This window comes from Oncorhynchus clarkii, chromosome 4 (assembly GCF_045791955.1).
Source record: "Oncorhynchus clarkii lewisi isolate Uvic-CL-2024 chromosome 4, UVic_Ocla_1.0, whole genome shotgun sequence".
NCBI classification, from domain to species: domain Eukaryota; kingdom Metazoa; phylum Chordata; class Actinopteri; order Salmoniformes; family Salmonidae; genus Oncorhynchus; species Oncorhynchus clarkii.
In genome coordinates this window covers 23,823,444-23,846,020 of record NC_092150.1, presented here as the reverse complement: position 1 = coordinate 23,846,020, position 22,577 = coordinate 23,823,444, and the positions used below count along the sequence as shown (strand labels likewise).

General features: G+C 41.7%; 1 protein-coding gene across 1 annotated transcript; it reads left to right on the top strand.

The window, feature by feature from the left end:
• Positions 1-264: 264 nt before the first annotated feature.
• On the top strand, positions 265-14,530 carry LOC139406615 (RING finger protein 11-like). Its single transcript, XM_071149394.1, has 3 exons — positions 265-805; positions 12,979-13,142; positions 13,576-14,530. Exons 1-3 carry the CDS (start codon positions 683-685, stop codon positions 13,745-13,747), a joined length of 459 nt encoding a protein of 152 aa, XP_071005495.1. The 5' UTR covers positions 265-682; the 3' UTR covers positions 13,748-14,530.
• Positions 14,531-22,577: the final 8,047 nt, after the last annotated feature.

Below are 22,577 nucleotides of genomic sequence, written 5' to 3'. Positions count from 1 at the left end.
TTCAGTTGAATGTGGCTTGTACAGCACATGTCGTGGTTGGTTCCTGGCTGCCTGGTTTCTTCATCCTTGATACTGTTACATTGCAGACGCAGTTATGCTGAAGAAAACTGCCATCAAACAACTATCTGTAATTAGCTACATACGTGTCAAATTGTAATTCAAACCAATTTTAACAACACACAGTAATATTATTTTAACAACCATCTGATTGGTGGGATGGTGGAGTAGCCTGCTTACTATAGATCGCAGTTGATTGGTCCATGAATCAAGGGGCGGTGTTTCATGTTCTGTGGGCTGGAAGCCCCTTTCAGAGGGTCTTCAAATCTTAAAAGGAAATGTTGTTTGTAGAACATGAATGATTAAGTTTGTTCAACTTGAGCATAGGCGTTGTGAGAGTTCTAGCTAATGAATAGCCTAACTTAGCAGGCGTAAAATAAACAATCTTAATCATATGTAGATGGTCGTCCGCGCCAGGGTATCAATCAGCTAGCCTGGCTCTTTGTGTGCGCATGTTTTGTTTGTGTTGAACAAGGACATGTTCTCGTGGCTTGTTAGATGATTTGCAATGTGTTAATGTCAGTAAGATTGCATAGTGCATACGGTGCTTATTTTTATGAAAGGTTAGGGAAAGTGGCCTGTAGACGTTGCAAAGTGACAAATACATAAGGAGTTTGAAGAGGAGATGGGAAATTGTCTAAAATCTCCAACCTCGGATGACATTTCCTTGCTTCATGAATCACAATCGGATAGAGCTAGTTATGGTGACGGGGCAGATACAGACCAGGAACCACCGCCACCATACCAGGTATGTCACCCGAATTAGCCAGCGACGTTAGCTAATAATGTAACGTTAGCTACAGTACTGGTTTGCTTGCTTGCTAGCTAGCGCAGCTATTTTTTCAAGGTTCGACATGCAAAGGAACGTGGCGCTTGCAGCTGGCTACCGAAGTAAATACAAATAGCATGCTATAGCTTGCCAGCCAGTTATGTTTTTCAGATGTTCATGTAAACAAACAGTCATAATCAGCTGACTTTGGGAGATATGGCAGGTATATACAGCTTTACATTGTTTATCAATGCTGCACACAGCCATCAACTAGCTGTCCTATTGCACTGTCATCGTTGTTCATGTTATATTTCTACAAGGATAGAGTGTCATAAATTGACTGTTGCTGCAGCCTTTATTTTTATCAGACCATGTCGTCCTCCATTAGAGAGCGTCATCGTGATCCCATAGTACTGACCCAAAGGGACTCATGCAATGCAAAGTTATCTAGTAGTGAATTGTATGAAAACAGGATAGTATTCATACACTACAGCAAAAAGAGACTGGAACTGCTCATACTGCTGGAATGCAGTTTGTGTTGAGGGAGAGAAGACAAAGGCAGGCTTTTTTTTTGTATATCTTTTGTTGTTGCTCAAAGGAGAGTAATAATATACCAGATATAGACCTAGACCAAAAACTACTGAAGCTCCCACCTTTGTTTTTGGCACAATGTAAGAAAGATGAAATTAAAAGTAGAATGATCCTCAGAACCTGTAAGCTTCCTGGTACAGGCAATGACAACAGCCTACATTGGAGAACACAGATCGAACTATTATGCCAATGAGAAAACAGCAGAGTCTTGGTGCTCCCTCATTTCTTTGTGACAATATTTTCCATACCCAAATCTTGATTCCTTTTCTGTAATTCGGACCTGTTATGTTAGACTTTAGCTGGGAAGGAATGAGTGTCAGCAGGTTAATGCCCCCATCTCAAATGAGAAGATAAACAGGTTATGCACAGAACTGGAGGCCCCCCTGCCTGAACCCTTCCAGTAAAGTGTCTGAGCCCAAAAGTTGACTTCCTATGTCAACGTTATAAGGGAGGACAGAACCTAATAAAAAATTACTTCTTTATGTCGCCAAAATGCAAAGACCTACAATAACCATGAGACAACTTAAAAGCCAGGGAATACAGCTTCTTAACCAGTGGCATCTGTCCAGATTAGATTTTATAATAATACAATAGTAAACAAGCAAAATAAATTACACTACGTAGCACAGAAATGCAGATTTACACAAACCCCAGATCCTGTGTTTTTCTGATGGAAACCACCAGCAGCCACTCTCTTTTTCTCAGGATTTCTGTGTTTACTTGAGTCCCTTGGGTCCAGGATCAGGAATTAATGAAAAGGGGCTGGAATTCAACAGTCTGGATCTGTTTTCCTGTAACAGATTGGCAGGCAGTGTTGTGCAATATCCTGGTTATATAGCTGAGGCACTTGTTGGATTCTTCAAAATTAAGAAGCTTGTTTGAACCTAGGGTTGGGCGATATCTCAATTGTTTATTTAAATTATGGGCGATACACAATATCAAAAAATAAATAAAATATTTTCGAATTAAGCTTGGTTGACAAATTAAGGTCAAATGCACTGCATTTCAAACAGTCAGCAATAATTGAATGAATTCAGGGTTTGTGAATTCATACCTAGGCTAAATATAAGCCTTCCACAACTGAGACCCATTCATAATTTAATCATTTTATCAAAAATAGTTTAACCTGTTTTTTTTTGCTATAATCACTCTATGAAAATGCCGTTTTGTTACAAATTTAACCATGCATAATGCACATTCACTAATAATGACAAACTTATTCTAGCAGGTATTATAGAAAATGAACACAGATCTCATAAACAATCTCTCACACACCGGCCTATGTGCTAGTAAGTAGCCAGCTAATCTTTATATTTAAAGTTTAACCAACTTGGATCTATTTGCTAGCAAACAAGAACAGTTGAATTGTTATGAACACACCCTTCTGCCCATCTCCAACTGTTTGAACAGCATGCTAGTCTGTCCACTTTGTTCAGATGATGAAATCAAGTGATCTACCTTATTTCTCAGAATGAGAACGAGTTGCCAATTCCTTACATAGTGTTTTATGCTTATTGTACATTTATAAAAGACCAGTATAAGTCTTTGTCGAAAATGCTGCTAGCGGTACATGATACCTCAATACCACGTGAGACAAACTGAACATTCATTTTCGAGATTCAATGTTCATTGATACTCCCCTTTTAGTAGTGTCTGCTCTGCGTGCAATTTGAGGAGTTGAAACATAACCTTTCTAACTATTCATTTTAACTTCTCTATTACAGTAAAATAATGTCTCAATGTCTTTTGGTGTTTATATGACCGATTCTGTTGGACCAAATCTCAAATGCAAATAGCGAGTTGAAACCGCTTGTCGGAGAGGAAGTATTGATCTCTCATCTTTGTTGTTGTGAGTGGCAGAGGGAGGGGCTTGAGGGGTGTGTGTGAATGGAAAGGTGCACATAGCCAGAGAGGAATAGGCGAAGCGAGAGGTTTCACTCTCGCCAAAATCTGTCCAAAATAACCTCAATGCATTTCAGTGGACCTAAGCTTATTTTGGACCTAAGCTTGTTGCCTGTGTTCCCGCCGTTGGGACAACAACTCCCATTGTTAGGGCGTAGACATGAGTGTCTCGTTATTATATACTGATCTCTGGTGTAAATGGGAAGGTGCACACAGCACAGAAGGGGCAAAGGAGATGAGACGACATAAGAACAAGTGGACATGTTTATAAACATTAAAAAAAAAAATAGATTCTTGCTATATAGGTTTTTGTAATATCGCGCAAAAACATACATTTGAATATTTTCTATATATCATCCAGCCCTATTTGAACCACGGCTCGAACAAAGGATGGCCAGAGACCTTCTTTAGAGCATGCATCATTTCCAATCTAGACGCTTGCCTTGGGTGCTCGCCGGACATATTCAATCTCTCCCTATCCCAGTCTGCTGTCCCCACATGCTTCAAGATGGCCACCATTGTTCCTGTACCCAAGAATGCAAAGGTAACTGTACTAAATGACTAACTAGCATTCACTTCTGTCATCATGAAGTGCTTTGAGAGACTAGTCAAGGATCATATCACCTATCACCTACCTGTCACCCTAGACCCACTTCAATTTGCTTACAGCCCCAATAGGTCCACAGACGATGCAATCGCCATCACACTGCGCACTGTCATATCCCATCTGGACAAGAGGAATATGGCAGGTAGCCTAGTGGTTAGAGCGTTGGGCCAGTAACCGAAAGGTTGCTAGACCGAGTCCCTGAGCTGACAAGGTAAAAATCTGTTGTTCTGCCCTGAACAAGGCAGTTAACCCACTGTTCCTAGGCCGAAGTTGTAAATAAGAATTTGTTCTTAACTGACTTGCTTAGTTAAATAAATTAAAATAAAAAATAATACCTAATATAAGAATGCTGTTCATTGATGATAGCTCAGCATTCAACACCATAGTTCCCTCCAAGCACATCATTAAGCTTGAGGCCTTGGATCTCAACCCCGCCCTGTCCAATTGGGTTCTGGACTTCCTGACGGACCAACCCCAGGTGGGGATGGTAGGAAACAACACCTCCACTTCGCTGATCCTCAACACTGGGGCCCCACAAGGGTGTGTGCTCAGCCCCCTCCTGTACTCCCTGTTCATTCATGACTGCGTCGCCAAGCACGCCTCCAACTCAATCATCAAGTTTGCAGACGACACAACAGTAGTAGGCTTCGTTACCAACAACGATGAGACCGCCTACAGGGAGGAGGTGAGGGCACTCGGACTGTGGTGTCAGGAAAGTAACCTCTCACTCAACGTCAACAAAACAAAGGAGATGATCATGGACTTCAGGAAACTGCAGAGGGAACACCCCCCTATCTACATCAACGGGACAGCAGTGAAGGTGGAAAGCTTCAAGTTCCTCGGTGTACACATCACAGACAAACTGAAATGGTCCACCCACACAGACAGTGTGGTGAAGAAGGCGCAACAGCGCCTCTTCAACCCCAGGAGGCTGAAGAAATTTGCCGTGTCACCAAAAACATTCACAAACTTTTACAGATGCACAATTGAGAATATCCTGTCGGGCTGTATCACCGCCTGGTACAGCAACTGCACCGCCCACAACCGCAGGGCTCTCCAGAGGGTGGTGCAGTCTGCAAAACGCATCACCCTGGGGAACTACCTACCCTCCATAACACGTACAACACCCGATGTCACAGTAAGGCCAAAAAGATAATCAAGGACAACAACCACCCAAGCCACTGCCTGTTCACCCCACTACCATCCAGAAGGCGAGGTCAGTGCAGGTGCATCAAATCTGGGACCGAGAGTCTGAAAAACAGCTTCTATCAAAAGGCCATCAGACTGTTACAGACATCACTAGCACAGCGAGGCTGCTGCCTACATACAGACTTGAAATCACTTTAATAAATGCAACTCTAGTCACTTTAATAATATTTACATATCTTGCATTACTCATCTCATATGTATATACTGCATTCTATACTATCTATTGCATCTTAGCCTATGCCACTCGGCCATTGCTCATCCATATATTTATATTCTTATTCCATTCCTTTACTTAGATTTGTGTGTATTAGGTATTTGTCGTGGAATTGTTAGATATTACTTGTTAAATAATGCTGCACTGTCACAACTAGAAGCACAAGCATTTCGTTACACTCGCAATAACATCTGCTGGCCATGTGTATGTGATCAATGAGATTTGATTGTAAGCATTTTCGATAGATTGTTCTTCTCTTAAACAGAGACCTGTCCATGCTTGGTATGTTTGGACAGCCTTGGAGCTGCACGTCTCTTGGCTATTTTCATTAAACTACTGCACAATTTCTCTACGTTACAAATGAGCCTTAACAACATTTTTGCCTACAATAATCTCAGGCAGAAATGACTTATTTAGGGAATAAATACCATTTGACGCCTACAGTTCTCAGCCCAGAAGTGAGGCTGTTAACACCAAAAACAGTTGTATTTTCTTTGTGGTGAATAATACTGCTATAAACAAGACTGACACATCCACCTTGAATACTAGCTCAAATGAAATATTTATTGAGAAATTGTGGTTCTGTAATCACCCTCCACTTCATCGTGCGCTGAGGAGGAAGGCTCCCCTGCTATGTGCTATGTTACTCTGCGGTCTGTTGTGGGAGGGAGGGAGGGGTGTGCAAAGTGAGTGGTAATTTGGAAAGCAGCTGGCGAGTGTGCTGACTCATCGCTGTCTGACTCGGCCAGTGGAGAGGGTGATAGGATTGGGCCAGAGTGAAAAGCAGGTCCCGTCACTGTAGCTACATTCATCAGGTTCCCTGGCATGACTAATCCGTGGTGTTTTTACCCTCATCCAATGACAGAGCAGAGGCCCTGTTTTATTAATCATATTCAGTCTAGCACAAAGGCCATTATCCTGTTGTCAGTGTTTTATGGTCAGACCTCATTGGCTCGAACATCTTGCAGACATTATAAGGCTGCCTGCCTGTCCCTGGCTGTGCATGCCAGGGCTGGAGGCAAGAGAATGATCTAAGACTCACCAGCAGGGTGTGCTGCCCTGGACTGAGAACTAACACTAAATCTCCCCTCAAAGGTGTCATGAGGCCTGGAGGGAACGCAGGAAAAAGGAGGAGAGAACATGTATCACACACTTCTCTGGTGATTGGAAGTCTTCTCAGAGTTTGCTTTGAGCCGGCGAACTCAGTTCGGACTGTGAAGAGGAAGTTTGCTTTGAGCCGGCGAACTCAGTTCGGACTGTGAAGAGGAAGTTTGCTTTGAGCCGGCAAACTCAGTTCGGACTGTGAAGAGGAAGTTTGCTTTGAGCCGGCGAACTCAGTTCGGACTGTGAAGAGGAAGTTTGCTTTGAGCCGGCAAACTCAGTTCGGACTGTGAAGAGGAAGTTTGCTTTGAGCCGGCGAACTCAGTTCGGACTGTGAAGAGGAAGTTTGCTTTGAGCCGGCGAACTCAGTTCGGACTGTGAAGAGGAAGTTTGCTTTGAGCCGGCGAACTCAGTTCGGACTGTGAAGAGGAAGTTTGCTTTGGAGGGGCCTTCTAATGAGCTGTCAGACCTGCTGCATGAGGGAGAGAAAGGTGTGAGAGTTAGGGAAGAGGGAATAGAAAAGAAAGGAATGAAAATAACAAAAACAAAGCTTTGAGCGGGATAGATACTGACTTCACAATGTAAGGTGCTCACCTTCACACAAATGTTACAAGGGTGAAAAGAAAATGTACAATTTATGATTTAAAATGCATACCCAAGGTCATAATTCCTTACCAGTGAATTCCCCAGATGTGTTTTTGTGCTGCACTGCTCTGTTGTGGCGCCGGAGGGGATGGCTGCTGTTTTACGGGCTCCTAACCAACTCTGCTAAAATTTTATTTATTATTATAATTTATTTTGCATTGTTTGTAACTTATGTTGTTCATAATGTTGCTGCTACCATCACTTTTGACCGAACAGAGCTTCTGGACATCAGAACAGTGACTACTCGAACTGGAGCTGGACAAAGATTTTTCTTTAACGAGTCCGACTTGCAGGATATACTGCTTTCTCGAGACCAGGCCCATATTCCCGTAATTTGCGTGAAGAAAAGACAGAGAAAAGGGGGGCGGAGGTCGGGGTGCCTTGTGAGAATTGGTAGGCGAGTGAGTAAACCTCCACTACCATCCGTACTACGTCAAGTTTATTTTCCAATGATTGCACGATTGAGACTATCCTACCAACGGGACATTAAAAACGGTAATATTTTATGTTTCATCGAGTAGTCACTGAACGACGACACATATAATATAAGACGAGGGGGGTGTCTATTTGTCAATAACAGCTGATGCGCGATGTCCAGGACCTATACACTAGGCGGTGTCAGAGGAAGGCCCAAAAAATTGTCATAGTCATAGACTGTTCTCTGCTACTGCACGGCAAGCCGTACCGGAGCGCTAAGTCTAGGACCAAAAGGCTCCTTAACAGCTTTTACCCACAAGCCATAAGACTGCTGAACAATTAATCAAATGGCCACCCGGACTATATACATTGATTTTCTACCAGTGGAAATACTAAATTATATGATTCATGCTTCAAGAGAAACAACCCTCAAATGATACTGTAAAGGCAAAATGTTCTTATCATTCTCCAAGTATGAACACAATGTGGGACATGTTCCCTCAAAAATATGAGTCATTGTGGCATAAACAAAATATTTAACTGTGATGTTCTTTTTTACTGTGTACATTTTTCAAAGTAGTCATAGAGATGTGTGGTTGGGTAAACTTTGAAATCAATATTTTTTGTTTGGCATACATTTTAAAGTGAAAAATCGGAGTCTCAGCATAATTCTATAAACGTGGAGTTGCCCACAAACAAGATGTTGTCAGCAAGGCCAGGCTCGACCAACATGGGGCCAGCCAGTGGATTGTGTTTACTGTTCCTGTTTGAGAGATCCCCAGAGCCCTATACTACAAATCAGGTTTGAGGAGTTAGCGAGGTTACTTTGGTCAACTCAGGATAACCAGTGCCACAAAGGTGGCTCACCTTTTAGCCAGGTACATTTCTATAGCAACGAATCCTTCAGAACTAACCTGCTCCGTAGCAGGCTAACTCTATTTATCCACAATGAAGTGTCTCAGCCACGAGTTGAGGACCAATGAAATCAGATACCCTCCCTCTCAGAATGGTTTTAAGAAGATGACGGATTACCTTCTTTATGTTTTATAACAAATAAAAACGAAGTATTTTGTTAAAATGCCTATCACATTACACATTTAGTAATGACAGGCTTTGATTGGCTGTTACATCTACACTTGCTTGTTTACCGAGAACCCACTGTTTCCCCCTTCATATCCCCAGATTCTGTAAGTGCTAATGATCCAATAATATGACATGACTCATCTGACAGTTACAGGTTTTCCTATGAGAAAATGTAACACAACATCCAGTGATGTTTTTGTCCCGTTGTGTCCCCATACGCTACTAGGGTGTAGAGTACATTTAGTGTTTTTAAGTTCATCCTCAGGAACCTCCTGAAGATTTGTTTGTTGTGAAAGCAGCATCTTTGCATCACTGATGGCATTGCTGTTTGAAAACTGTCTGAAGAACAATCTGTGTAATTAGGCTTTCTCTTTATCAAAAGAGTCTTGGATGGCTGCGCTCCAGAATTTTATCTGTGGAGCATGAAGCGTGTGTGTGTGTCACTGTTGCTGTGCATCTCCCGGGCTTTGCTTCAGTGCCAGCCTCTCAGACAAGGCTCAACGGTGCAGCCAGTAGAGCCTGCCATTGTTTATTCCCTGGAGGAAGCCACTGTGGGAGTGGCAGGGTCCCCGTGGTTACTGGTCTGTGTGGATGTTATGGGCACAGGCCTGGAATTCAGACTGCAGGTTGAGAGAACGCATCTATCTGTATGCCGGTTTGGTTTTGTTTTTTTCCTATCTCGCTTTCTCTATCGCTTTATCTCCAGTGAGTTTGTGGGGGAAGGCTGGCAGCCGGTATTGTCTGCTGAGTGCCTGGCTGCCCGGGGCTTGGCAGTGCACATAGAGCTGCTCTGTGGCTCAGCTCTCTTTTTCTCTCTCTCTCTATGAGCGCCCTGTCTATCTGCTGTTCCTCTTTTCCTCATGCTAACACTTATCTTCAGCTCACCCATTATTACCCTTAAAGGAAAACACCACCCAAAAACTATATTTTGGTATTTGTCCATTGTTGATATAGTCCCTAAATGTTTTGCATGTCAGTAATCAAGTTTTCAAGATGTAATTTTCAAAATACAGAAATCTGGCCCGTATGAGGCAAAGCAAACTTATCGCTTACTCTCTTAAAAGACCTTCAATTGAAAAATGTGATATTTGTTTTACTGTTTGTCCATCTTGAGACGGCGTAACAATTTGATTACTGCCCTGGTTTTTAATATCGCCAAGTGCCATGATCACTCTGTCTCATTTTAGTCTTGAGGCACTAAATCGGATAATACTGACAAGCTTTCTGATTAGGTAATTGAAGGGTGTCCATTCTAGTGACTTTGAGTGAAACTGGACAACAGGGATGCCCCAGGACAAAGAGACAGCCGACCGCTGCACTGTTACCCCTGGGTCCACCGCAACACCCCCAGCCAATCACACAACTCCCACTGCCTTTCCCTAGTCTTCTGAAAAAGGTATTCTGACACAATTCGGTCTGCCTGTTTTTGTCACACACAAGTGGAGAGGGACTAGAGAATTCAGGGCTGAAAATTCTGATGTCCTGGTCATTTTGTTTGTTAAATGCTGACTCAGCTTTTTTTTAAAGCACAGAGTGACGGTATAAGGGAATGAGGGACTGTGACTGAAATCCCACAGGAACCTTAATCACTCATGTTTCACTTTTGCTTTACACTTCAGTGCCCAGTGCAAATAATGCACGATATAAATTTTTTTGCCTTTACGTTTATTAAAACAAAGATTTAGTTGATCCATTCACATTTGCATACTTGATATGTTTCTGACATTTAGTAAATGTGTGTACAAAGAAAAATCACTTATTTTACACCCAGAGACTCTTTCATTTTACTGACTGTGATCCAATTTGAGGTGAGCTCGGATGACTACTGTGAGGAAGGTTTCCATGAGACAGCACTAGTCCCTGAAGCCCATTGGTCTGCTGTGATGTCATCTCGGTGTGACTGAGGCAGAGTGGAGATGGCAGGCGTGTTCTGACATGTATTTTCAGCGGTCTCGGCACTGAGGCCACCTGATGAAAGGGCTTAAGCAGATTCCAAGAGGGTTTCATTCTGAGGGCTGAACCTGTTTTGTTGTTTTAAGTACAGCTTTCACCCTGCACTCATTTTTTTGCCAAAGAAAGGTGCTTATTTATTTTTGTCATCCAGGTTTTGCTATAAGCCCACAAAGAGTCGAGACTCCCTCCCATCTTTGGTTACATACAGTACTGTGCATGTCCTCACTACTTCATTGCCTCACTTGTATTATTTGAGGCTCAGTTTTGGTTTTGAGTTAGTCTGTAACCTACTTGTAGCTTCCTGTAAATAGGTGTGGCAGGCAGTTGTGTGAGCTAAACATCTGACCTGACTGAGACCGTGAATTGGTCTGAACTCCTGTCTCACAGCCAGACTGACAGAAATAACCCCCGGAGAGGACGGATTGGGAAGCACAGGACTCTACAGACCATGTACTCTCTCTCTCTTCATGCAGACACACCACAGAGACATACCACATATCATGTACATTATAGCCACTCACATTGAGAAGATTCCCAGATCATACATTTGCTAGGCCTATAGCTTTGACGGGTTTTTGTGAACTCCTGACAAATGGACACCATAGAAACCTTGATTCCTATTAAGTAGTTCTTAAATGCCCCACTTATTTTCAATTAGCGGAACAAACTAAATGGAATGGTATTTGGAAATTAATATAATGTCTCCCAATACTATTGGGAATAGTTTTATTTTATTTTTTTGCTTATTAGGCCTATTACTATGCTGATTATCAGAGGAGATATTGTCACTTTGAAGAACATTTAGGTCTGACTGCAGAGATTAATTTACTGGCTATGCTTATCTGCAAATGCATGAAATTGAGGTCTTTGACATGCTCGCCATGCCTCTATGAAAAGTTCTGCTGTAACACGGTGTGTCCAAATAAAAAGATCAGTCCGTATTTCTAATGGCTAAGCGGAAAAGGAGATTTCATAACAAGTGTAAGCACTGTGTTTGTAATATTACATGGTATGTAGGATGAGAACTGGTGAAGTTATGGTTGATTTAGGGAAAAGTACACCAAGTTTCTGTCAGGATTTTATTATCTAAATAGGGTAATGAACCGTAAGCCCTTTTTTTCTACTTACCCAGATCCCGATGAACTGATGAGTACCATTATGATGAGCACCATGATTATGTATGTCTCTGCATGTTGTTTTGAAAGAAGGTTGAAGGATGTTTCTGGAGCTGTTGCTAACTAGCTTTAGCACAATGACTGGAAGTCTACAGCAACACTAGCATGCTTGCTGGTAAGCATAAAAAGGGCTTGATTGCCAAAATGATCCAGTATCCCTTTTACAAAATATACTGCAATATCAAATAGATCATTTAAATGTAAACACTCGTAGCTCAGTGGAGGATGACGTGACAACTTTTTAATATCCAGCACAGAATGCGCAACCAGTGAAAAATGTCTGGACATTTCTATCCATCAGCTTTCTCTTGAGGTCTCCTCATTATGATTGTGGTGTTGAGCGTTGTCTCTAACATATTTTAGACTCCATGTGAAAAAACTTTGAGTTTCTCAACCATCCGCCAACCACAACACAAAGGTGGAACAGAACAGAGGTGAGAAATGTTAATGAAAATGCGGTCTGAATTTTCTCTTCTGTATGAATCATGCAGGCTTTGTGGGTCTGACACAGCCAGCTATTTGACTGCATTCTGTCATCTAAATTGTATCAGTGTTGGATATGAGACTATCTTTGACTGCGGGAATGTATGCAAGTGTGCTTTACTCTGCTTCTAGTGATTGTAACCCTCACATGGGCTTACGACATTCAGTCTGCATGCTCTAATAGCTTACCTGCTGCCAATCACTTCTTTCAATGGTAACTGATTTCAATAGAATGCTTTGTCTATTGCATTTTCTCAATTACAGCAATTTGAACTGAAAACACCCATGTTCCCTTTTTGTGAAAGTGCTCTGACTTGGGAAATATTGCCACCTACTGGATCTGTCATTTCTAACCTCTGATATACTTGTTCTAGTTATATTACAGTGATACTCTGACTTCATATTATCACTTTTAACTTGGTTGTTTGAATGCAAAACAGTGTAATGGCATTGTAATTTATATTTCCAATAAACAAGCTGCTGCTGTTCCAGTAAACCCATTGATGGTGATAACTGTTGTTTTTTTGTGTGTTTTTTTTTCTCTTCAATGTCTGGGGTTTCAGTAATTACCAAGGTCTATTCTCAGGCCTACGTCTGGGAATTTCCACACAACTGTTTTGTCGTTCTCCACGTAAGCTCTAATGCCTTCTACATATTACTTGGATGTTGTGGTTGGAAAACACCGTCTATTCCACGAGTTATGTATGAGGTCTGAGTTGTGTCTCTCTCTGTTTCTAAGTGCATGTTTCTGTGTGTCTTTGTGGCCATGCAGCAGGAGCTGCCAGTGTACCACCCCACGCCCAGTCAGGCCCGCATGGCCAGCCACCTGACTGAGGAGGAGCAGGTCCGCATTGCCCAGCGCATTGGCCTCATCCACCACCTCCCCAAGGGAGTGTACGATGCTGGCAGGGACGGCTCCGAAAAGAAAATTAGAGAGTAAGTACCACCGGCACCAGCACTCAAACACAACAAAACATCTCCAAGAATTAAGACACTTTTTTTTTTTTTATTCCCCCCCATTTTTTTCCACAATTTCGTCATATCCAGTTGCGATCCAATTACGATCTTGTCTCATCGCTGCAACTCCCCAACGGGCTCGTATCAGAGGCGAAGGTCGAGTCATGCATCCCCTGAAAAATGACCTGCCAAACCGCACCTCTTAACACCCACCCAAAGACAAAAGTGTTATCATGTTGTATGAATGTGCCTCGTACTGTATGACAATTGGCATCTGTGTTATCTATATGCACATTCATATCACTTACTGGTGCAGAATGTCAATTTGTACTAAATAAATACAAATACTGCATAATATACTATTTATTTCCCAATCCCACATGATACACATTCTGTTGTCTCATCTGTGCAGGTGTGTGATTTGCATGACGGACTTTGTGTATGGGGATCCCATCCGATTCCTGCCATGCATGCACATCTACCACATGGACTGTATAGATGACTGGCTGATGCGCTCCTTCACCTGCCCCTCCTGCATGGAGCCAGTGGATGCTGCGCTGCTCTCCTCCTACGAGACCAACTGAGACACAACACCACCCCCCTCACCACCACCCCTACTCGCTGTTCTGACTTACTCCCTTACTCCACCCATGCTTCCATCTCCAGCACCCCCACAACCAGCAGACAGCACTTCCAACAGCCTGGAGAACCAGGGTCTCTGGGGGCAGGTGAGGGCTGTGTGGTGGTGATGAAGGGTGCTGTAGAGGGTTGGTGGAGGCCATGGATGGAGAGGGGTCCTTTGCTCTGAGCTGGCCAGGTCTGCTGGACAGGAAAGCCCCGACTGGGGAAGGACGTTGGATTCTGGTGATCAAGATAAGACCGTCTCGTGTCACCATCCATCCACACCCAGAATTCCCCTCTCTCTCACTACCACACTGTTGTAGTAAATGCCCTAGAAGGGAGGGGAAGGAAAGCAACAGCTCAAAACTCTCTCTAGAAATACTGATATCTGTAAATATTTTCTCTCCTCGTTGTTTTCAACTCAACATCTGTTCCAGAAGTGGTCTTAAGGGCTCAGTGGATTACATTTACTAACACAAATAAGCAAACGATTAATGCACATGTACACAAGTCAGAGGAACTTGCACTTCAATTTTAGTCTCAGTGGAAGAGTTCAGCATATGCTTACAATTATTATGCTTACATTATTTGGTATCTGCAACATGAAATGTTTTTTTCAAGCCATTGTAATTGTTTCAGCCCAATGGTAAGGTCTGTTTTCCTGAAGTTGACATTTTATCCTTAATTGGTGAGTTTCTTAGACTAATGATGGATCAGTAAAAAAGTTTTCCTTTTGGATGAAGAGGTTTGGGGTCTGCACTCGATTATTACAAAGGATTAGGCCTGTTAGGGTTTGGTCAAAAGGTGTTATCGATCATAATGCTCCTTAACTGCTCTTGCTTAGCACAGTTCTTAAATTGCACATCAGAAATACTCAACGTTTACGGCACCCAATTCAGCACAAGTGTCTTAATCGTATTACCAAGAACGCCATATGATTTATCATAATGCATACACACTAGAGTCATTTAATTAATTTACATGAATTTAGTCACATAACCTAGAGCAGTGGTCACCAACCTGACTATCGACATCGACTGGTCGATCTCCAAGCATTCCCAGTCAATCACCAAACATTTCTGTAAAAAACCCAATGATAAAGTCTTGTGTTCCTAATTTTTTTATTTGTTTCGCGCTGTTGGTGGTAGGTGCACTTGATTCAGTAGCCCGGGAAGGCAAAGTGTTCCCCTTTTGAACCATTTCATGTGTCTGATGGTAGAACTCTGCCTACCCGGCAGGCCCATAGAGCAAATCAACAGTGCACCTATAAGCCTAACGCTGGCCAATCAAATGGCTCAGATAACCGTGTCTGCACAGTTTCCTCGACCATAGACTGTTAAAGGACGTATCGAACGCACAGCAAAGTCAATACTGTGAGATTTCAAAACGTTTAAAACCATGACCTAGAGAGAGACTCAATGAATACAGCAAAGAGCTGCAGTTTTTATGAGTAAGTTCATGTTTAAGGTGTTATTATCAACACGATGTTCAACACTTTTATAAGCCATAAAATGCACATTCTACCTACTTCCACTCAAGCTACACCCAGCACTGCAGCTGCAATGAATGAGTGTAGCAAAGTGATCCAATAAGCTTGCGTTGTTATTATTAGCGGCTTGTCTTTTTTAATATCAAGGAGTATTTCACTTTCTCTGGTCATTGGAGTAACAACATTAATTTGTGCATGAGGCAGAAGTAATGCAGTGCGACTTGAGTTTCGCCATCAGCTGGAAGACTGTCCCCTTTTCTAAGCGGGGGGATGGTTAGTCAGGTGTGAGGCAGCATCACCGCTGCGCCCTCTTTTTCCCTCATACTGACCAAACTGATCAGTCCAGTAAAAAAATCAATAAAGAAAAAAAAGCTGTGCCTCACAAGTAATACAACAAATGATCTATTACCAGTGCGATCATATACCAACATGTTTAAAAAATATATTATTTCTAAATGGTCTGAGAAGAACAACATTGGCAATTTAAGCATAGCCAATATGCAGTGGTAATATATTGGGCCTATAGGCTACTGCACAAACCTCATTGCTACAGAACTGTTTTTAATTGGTTAATGTTGATTAGGTTTTTTAAGTCATGTAAAAAAAAGAAATATGGGCGGTAGATCTTGGCTTGCATTTTGACTCTGTGATCTTGACTCAGAAAAGGTTGGTGGCCACACTGCCCTAGGGTTTATTTCTTAGTTCAGCATATGAGCCATCACATTGTTGTGCAAGGGGTTTGGATGTGAGGGTGCTAACCACCCCAGCTTCTTAGATTTTTGTAGGTAGTCATCTGAGCATGTGCATTTTTTTTTATCCTACTTTTAAATCATGTTTTCATAATTAAAAATAGAAAATATCCCTTGTGTATTATCATAACAATTGTTCAATCAGCACAGTTGGCTGTAGCAAAAAGTTCAAATATTGGGTATGGTTTTGGTCATAATTATGTTGCTGTATTTTGACTGGCAAAAATGTAATTGAATGTATATTGGGGAAAAATAGTGTAAGTTTTTCCAAAATGGGGGCAGGTAGCTCTCGTGAAGTGATCATTAAGATTTAATCCGAAAGTATTTAAGATGTACTTTGTTAAAGACTACCCCGAAAAAGCAACTTCTTGTTTTGAAAATGGCCTATGTGATATGAGTTAGACACATTTATTCTAGTGTTAAAATTGATTACAAAGTGTAAATAGGATAATTCTGGTCATAAAGTTGGTCTCGTCCAAAAACTGAGATTTTTGAGATGATAGGAAAAAATGGTATGTCATAGATTGAAGGGTATCTATCGTAACCTTTTTCCATGGGTTGGGTTTATTTTTAAGCCTGTCCACAGCTGGCCACACCAAAGTAATCATAATTTCTGAGTGCATCTACATGCAAGAGGAAGTTGCCGCCACTATTTTGACATAGTTTCCTGTCCTAGAAAGGAAATGCACATTTAGGTTCCACAGCTATTTATACCTATTCACAAATTGGGTCTGGGAATTTCCACAGAGTTGATAAACGTCAAAAAATGAGGCACTGACAGTGTAGGTAGCTAGCATGCTAACCTTATCTAGCTAGCTAGCTATCTTGCAAACCTTATCTAGCTAGCTAATGTTATTTGTTGCTGTTTTTGTTTTACTACATGGTATTCAAAAGAGCTGAATTTGTCATTGGCATTGATTTAGGGAAAACAAAAGCCTCAGATGGAAACCACTGGCCTATCTTTGACTTTGCCATCTATTGTTATCTCTGTTTGGGCATTTTCCATCAATTGTGGCCTCGAATTTGGGATAGAAATATTTAGAGTAAGATGAAGCTTTGTTAATATGGATAACTATTGAAATATGATATGCTTTTTTTTTTTACATTGTAATGGACACGGTGCAACCTTTGGTAGGAAGATTGCTGGAATTCTTCAGCTGCAATACAGCAAAGCCAAGTCAGCCCGTGCTCATGGTTCTCACAGTGGAAGTGAAATGATAGACTACAATGACTATGATCATGCACGCCTCAAATGACATGTAATTATAGTAGTGAAGCCATTCATCTTGGGGAGACTGGGGCAGCGGGTTTTCAAAATGCTTTTATACCATTTATAAAATGGTCAGATATATATATTTTTTTAAGACAGACAGTCTAAAAAAAATAAGTGAAAATTTACAAATTATCCAATGGATTATGATCATTTCCTGGTCAAAAAAGGGGAGGCGCAAAAATATACGTTTGCACCCACTATTTTAATTTGCTCCATGTCTCAGGCTCTTTGGCTCATCTCAGTTGCGAAGAGAAATAACTTTGCAGCTGTTTCTGATTAATAAACAATGCCATACTGGTGGGTTGTAACATTCAAATAGAACCCAGTGCTGAAATAATTTGTATGTCATATCAGAGGGAAAGACACTGCATTCACAGATTTGCACATAGTGGGCAGTTTGGATTTGTCACTTCAAGCCCAAATGTATTGTACTTTGACTAAAACAATTACTTAATGGCTTAGATTGTTGTGCAACATAATGGGTAAGCTCTGGCTTTAAAAAGTGGATTTCTACTGGTGTGGGCATTTTAAAATCAGCTATACATTTTAGAAATGTATATAAATATTGAAAGAGTTTGAGACAACTAAAAGATGTGCAACATGAAAATATTGTCCCATTTACATTGTGTTATTGATCGACAGTTCCTAACTGTCCACCGAGATAGGCTATCCAAAGTCAAACCAACTTTGCCAGAGTCACACACCAGCCGGCTGAAGCTAAATGATTTGGCTAACTCTTCCTACCTGCGAACACACACGAGATACCCATATCAAACCGAACCCGAAACTAACTCGCGTTTGAGTTCACTCGTGGTCGCTAGCATTTCCTAATGAACCAAATCTCAAACGAGGCCAAATCAGGAAGTGCAGTTGTCTTTTAAATTGAAACCTCTTAAAACTTTATATTTTCTCATAGTTGGGGGCAAAATATGCCCATTTCCACTATCTTCTTAATCACAGGTAGTATTTTGAAAAGGGGTACATTATATATTTCACAGAGGAAGTAGTAACTTGTTATCACTGTTTTCCCCTCATCTCAGACAATAAGGGAGTTCTATTAACCTAAACTGCGGAGCACCGGTCTATGGCCTGTGACAAGAACGGGTGAAAGCGGTGAGGGAGGAGCTCCCATCTCAAATCGAACAGTAATCTGCACTGTTCGGTCATGATGTCAACAAGGCACCATGGTGCAGCGTCCAGAAATGTACATCTCTTTTCCATAAAATATATAACTTCTTCGTCTTATCTGCCTTCATTCGGAAGGTAGATAAAGCATTTTTATCAACAGCAATCACTTTTGCATGTGAATAGACAAGAGTCCTACTCATTGCGCCACGTGCTTAATCTAGCCTAGGCTACGGCGCTTTTGTTTTGAGCCGACTTCGCCGTTGGCTTTGAAAGGGGTCACTTGGCTCGCCCCAGGACGTAGCCCGGTTCAAAAACAAATGCAATCACTTTTCAGCCGGTGCAAACTCCTCCCTCTGGGACAACCCAGGCCAGATAATCAAATCCCCTCATTAAACTCACCCCTGCCAGCTCTCATTGGCATTAAAAAGTGTTAGTCACATTCGTAAGGTATACCCTTTGCACGTAAGGCAACATAATGATACAGATGAAAACATGCCTTGAGTGATCATAATGGTTGTGGGTGTATGTGGAGCTCCATTACCTTAGATCTTATGAGAGAGTTATTGACTGGCTCCCAGGCTGGCATGGGACCAACACTAGCTGAAAAAGATGAGATGCCTGAAAATGGAGCCCAGACATAGCATAGCCTGGTTGCTGCCCATGAGTTTTGAGGATGCTAGAGATGACACAACAATGTGATATTGTACTTCAAATTATCCACTGCCCCCAACAGCATAAATTACAGGAATGCACTGCAAGACTGGGCAGATAAATGTATGGTATGTGTGTTTGTATGGGTGCCTGTAAGAATTGTCTTTGTACAGGATGCATATGATATGTACTACAGGCAAATAATAAATAGAAACTATGCTATGGAACATGTTTGCATATGTGATTTATTTAATGGTGTCTTAATGCTACCGGCAGGCCAATTCTGATATTTCTTCCACTAATTGGTCTTTTGATTTTGGTTTGCAAACACAAGCAATTTGTGTTGTTTATACAAATGTTCTCCTTGCATTTCTGTAACTAACCATCCAACAGTTGCACATTTTGAACTTGTAATTGAAAGTATGTCCAGTAGAGGGAAGTCACATTAATAATAAACTTGCCTCCATGGTCAGAACACATTGTATATCCAACAGAGTATAATAATCAATCTGCAGAATAGAAAAACAACATTCACAATTGCTTTACACATAAGCCTATAACCCAGAAATGTATCTCGCTTTTGCACATAGACAGCCAAGTAATAATCCTAGAGTAGTATTCAAGTAGAAAAACCATACTCCAATTTGGTCTACACAACCTGATCTGCCCTGCAGCGAACATGCCACACTGAAGGCCTGTGGAAGGAAGCTGCCTTTTATGAATGCTCTCATGTCACTCTCCCTAATCAGAATACACTGCAGAAAGAAATATCTATGATAAAGGTAACCAATTCAAGTCCCAGTGTAGATAGAGGTCATGTTCCAACAGTTGGGCATGACACAGAGGTCAAAGGCTCTCTGGATTCTCTATTCTTGTCGAAGTCGTTTTTAGTACCCTACTCCGCTGGGTGTACTGAGACCAGAAGTTGCACCAACAGTGTTAGCGGTGTGTAGATGTTGATCAACACTGAATGCAGTGGGCCACAGGGCAACTTAGGGAGACAAATACAGTAACAGAGGATGAGTTCATATTCAAGCTCAGTAATTGCATTTATACACAATTTAAAAAATAAAATGCTATTTGGAAAACAGCAAAAGAAAGAAAAAAAAGCACTCCCCTCCACAAAGTAAAACATATTTTCACATGACTCTACTCTTGTATTGTAAAATAAATTGAACACCCTCCCCACTCATAGAATTAACTCAAAATAATGTTTACGACCACAAATAACAATAACTATCGCAACCCTGTGTTTATTAACATGGATATCGTTTTTGACACTTCAGTATGCTTTTGTGGCACAATCGATTCCACGCAGGGCTACATGCCAGAAGGTTTAGGGTTCACCAGACTTGGTGCATCGGTACTACAGACAATGATCAGCTAGCTGGAAATCCAATTTTTTATTTGTCAGTTAAAAAAATACAGCTACTCATTCAAGGGTTTTGAATGAGTAGGTGTGTCAGAACTTTTGACTGGTACTGTATTTACACAAATATTTTTTAACAGTGATCAGGATTAAAGTCGGGGACTTTTTCCATTGTGGTACCTCTTTTTTTAAACTTTCTTTTACATAAATACATTAATGCAGACACATTACAGAGCTATAGACAGTATGTGGGGGGAGTTTAAGTACAATTCTAACAAGTTTTTTTGTCTGGGAGCTTATTCTTTAGATGTTTTGGGCTGCTGGTGAACCATGATGTGCAGGCATAATCAAAGGACTAGCGCACTTGGCAGAGTATTTAGGGTGTCTATAGCTAGGTTTCCATACAATTGGCGACAGATTTTCATGTGAATATTTTAAAATCTTCATAAAAACAATATGCTATTTCAGAGTTTGTTTTCGGATTTACACACAGAATAATACAAAATGCTCTGAGACCAGGTTGCAGCCAGACAGACGTCTGCAGTGGCTGTACAACATTACTATGATATGGCCTCTGCAGAAGTCAGGGCATTCATACTTCTTGAGCTTCGCAGAGCAGAGGTATTCTGAAGGAATATGAGTTTATACAGGACCTCCTGCCACCACCTACTGTCAACCAATCATGTCAATGCAGAACTATACAGAGCTATAGAGTTCCACAGTATGAGTCATAATAGCCATAATAGCCATAATTCCTATTTAGTAGTCTTATGGCTTGGGAGAAGAAGCTGTTCAGGGTCCTGTTGGTTCCAGACTTGGTGCATCGGTACTGCTTGCCATGCAGTAGCAGAGAGAACTGTCTATGCCAAGCAGGATGTTGGATGCCAAGCAGTTGCCATACTAAGCGGTGATACAGCAAGTCAAGAGAGGCTGCCCACCAAAACTCACTCTCAAAGGTGCAGCTGCGGGCCCAGGACAAATCTTGTCAGCCTCCTGTGGAGTAACAGGCGTTGTTGTGCCCTCTTTACGACTGTGTTGGTGTGTGTGGACCATGATAGATGCTCAGTAATGTGGACACATAGGAACTTGAAGCTCTCAACCCACTCCAACAGCCCCATCGATGTGAATGGAGGTGTGCTCGGTCCTCCGTTTGTCTTGCTGAAGTTGACCACACTGCCAGGTCTCTAACCTCCTCCCTATAAGCTGTCTCAATGTCGTCAGTGCTCAGGCCTACCACCGTTGTGTCATCAGCAAACTTAATAAAAAATGTAAAAAAAAATATTTCACCTTAATTTAACCAGGTAGGCCAGGTGCGACAGAAACAACAACACAGAGTTACACATGGAATAAACAAGCGTACAGTCAATAACACAATAGAAAAAAAGAATGTCTATATACAGTGTGTGCAAATGGAGTGAGGAGGTAGGCAATACATAGGCCATAGTAGCAAGGTAATTACAATTTAGCAGATTAACACTGGAGTGATAATTGAGCAGATGATGATGTGCAAGTAGAGATACTGGTGTGCAAAAGAGCAGAAAAGTAAATAAAAACAATGTGGGGATGAGGTAGGTAGATTGGGTGGGCTATTTACAGATGGACTACGTACAGCTGCAGCGATCAGTTAGCTGCTCAGATGGCTGATGTTTAAAGTTGGTGAGGGAAATATAAGTCTCCAGCTTCAGCGATTTTTGCAATTCATTCCAGTCACTGGAGGCAGAGAACTGGAAGGAAAAGCGTCCAAAGGAGGTGTTGGCTTTGGGGATGACCAGTGAGATATACCTGCTGGAGCGCGTGCTACAGGTGGGTATTGTTATCGTGGCCAGTGAGCCGAGATAAGGCAGAGCTTTACCTAGCATAGATTTATAGATGACCTGGAGCCAGTGGGTCTGGCGACGAATATGTAGCGAGGGCCAGCTGACTAGAGCATACAGGTTGCAGTGGTGGGTGGTATAACGGGCTTTGGTAACAAAACAGATGGGACTGTGATAGACTGCATCCAGTTTGCTGAGTAGAGTATTGGAAGCTATTTTGTAGATGACATCGCTGAAGTCGAGGATTGGTAGGATATTCAGTTTTACTATGGTAAGTTTGGCGGCGTGAGTGAAGGAGGCTTTGTTGCGAAATAGAAAGC

Coding starts and splice junctions, on each gene's coding strand:
- LOC139406615 (XM_071149394.1), top strand. CDS start 683: ATGGGAAATTGTCTAAAATCTCCAACCTCGGATGACATTTCCTTGCTT. Junction 806..12,978: donor AACCACCGCCACCATACCAG/GTATGTCACCCG, acceptor GTGGCCATGCAG/CAGGAGCTGCCAGTGTACCA. Junction 13,143..13,575: donor TCCGAAAAGAAAATTAGAGA/GTAAGTACCACC, acceptor TCATCTGTGCAG/GTGTGTGATTTGCATGACGG.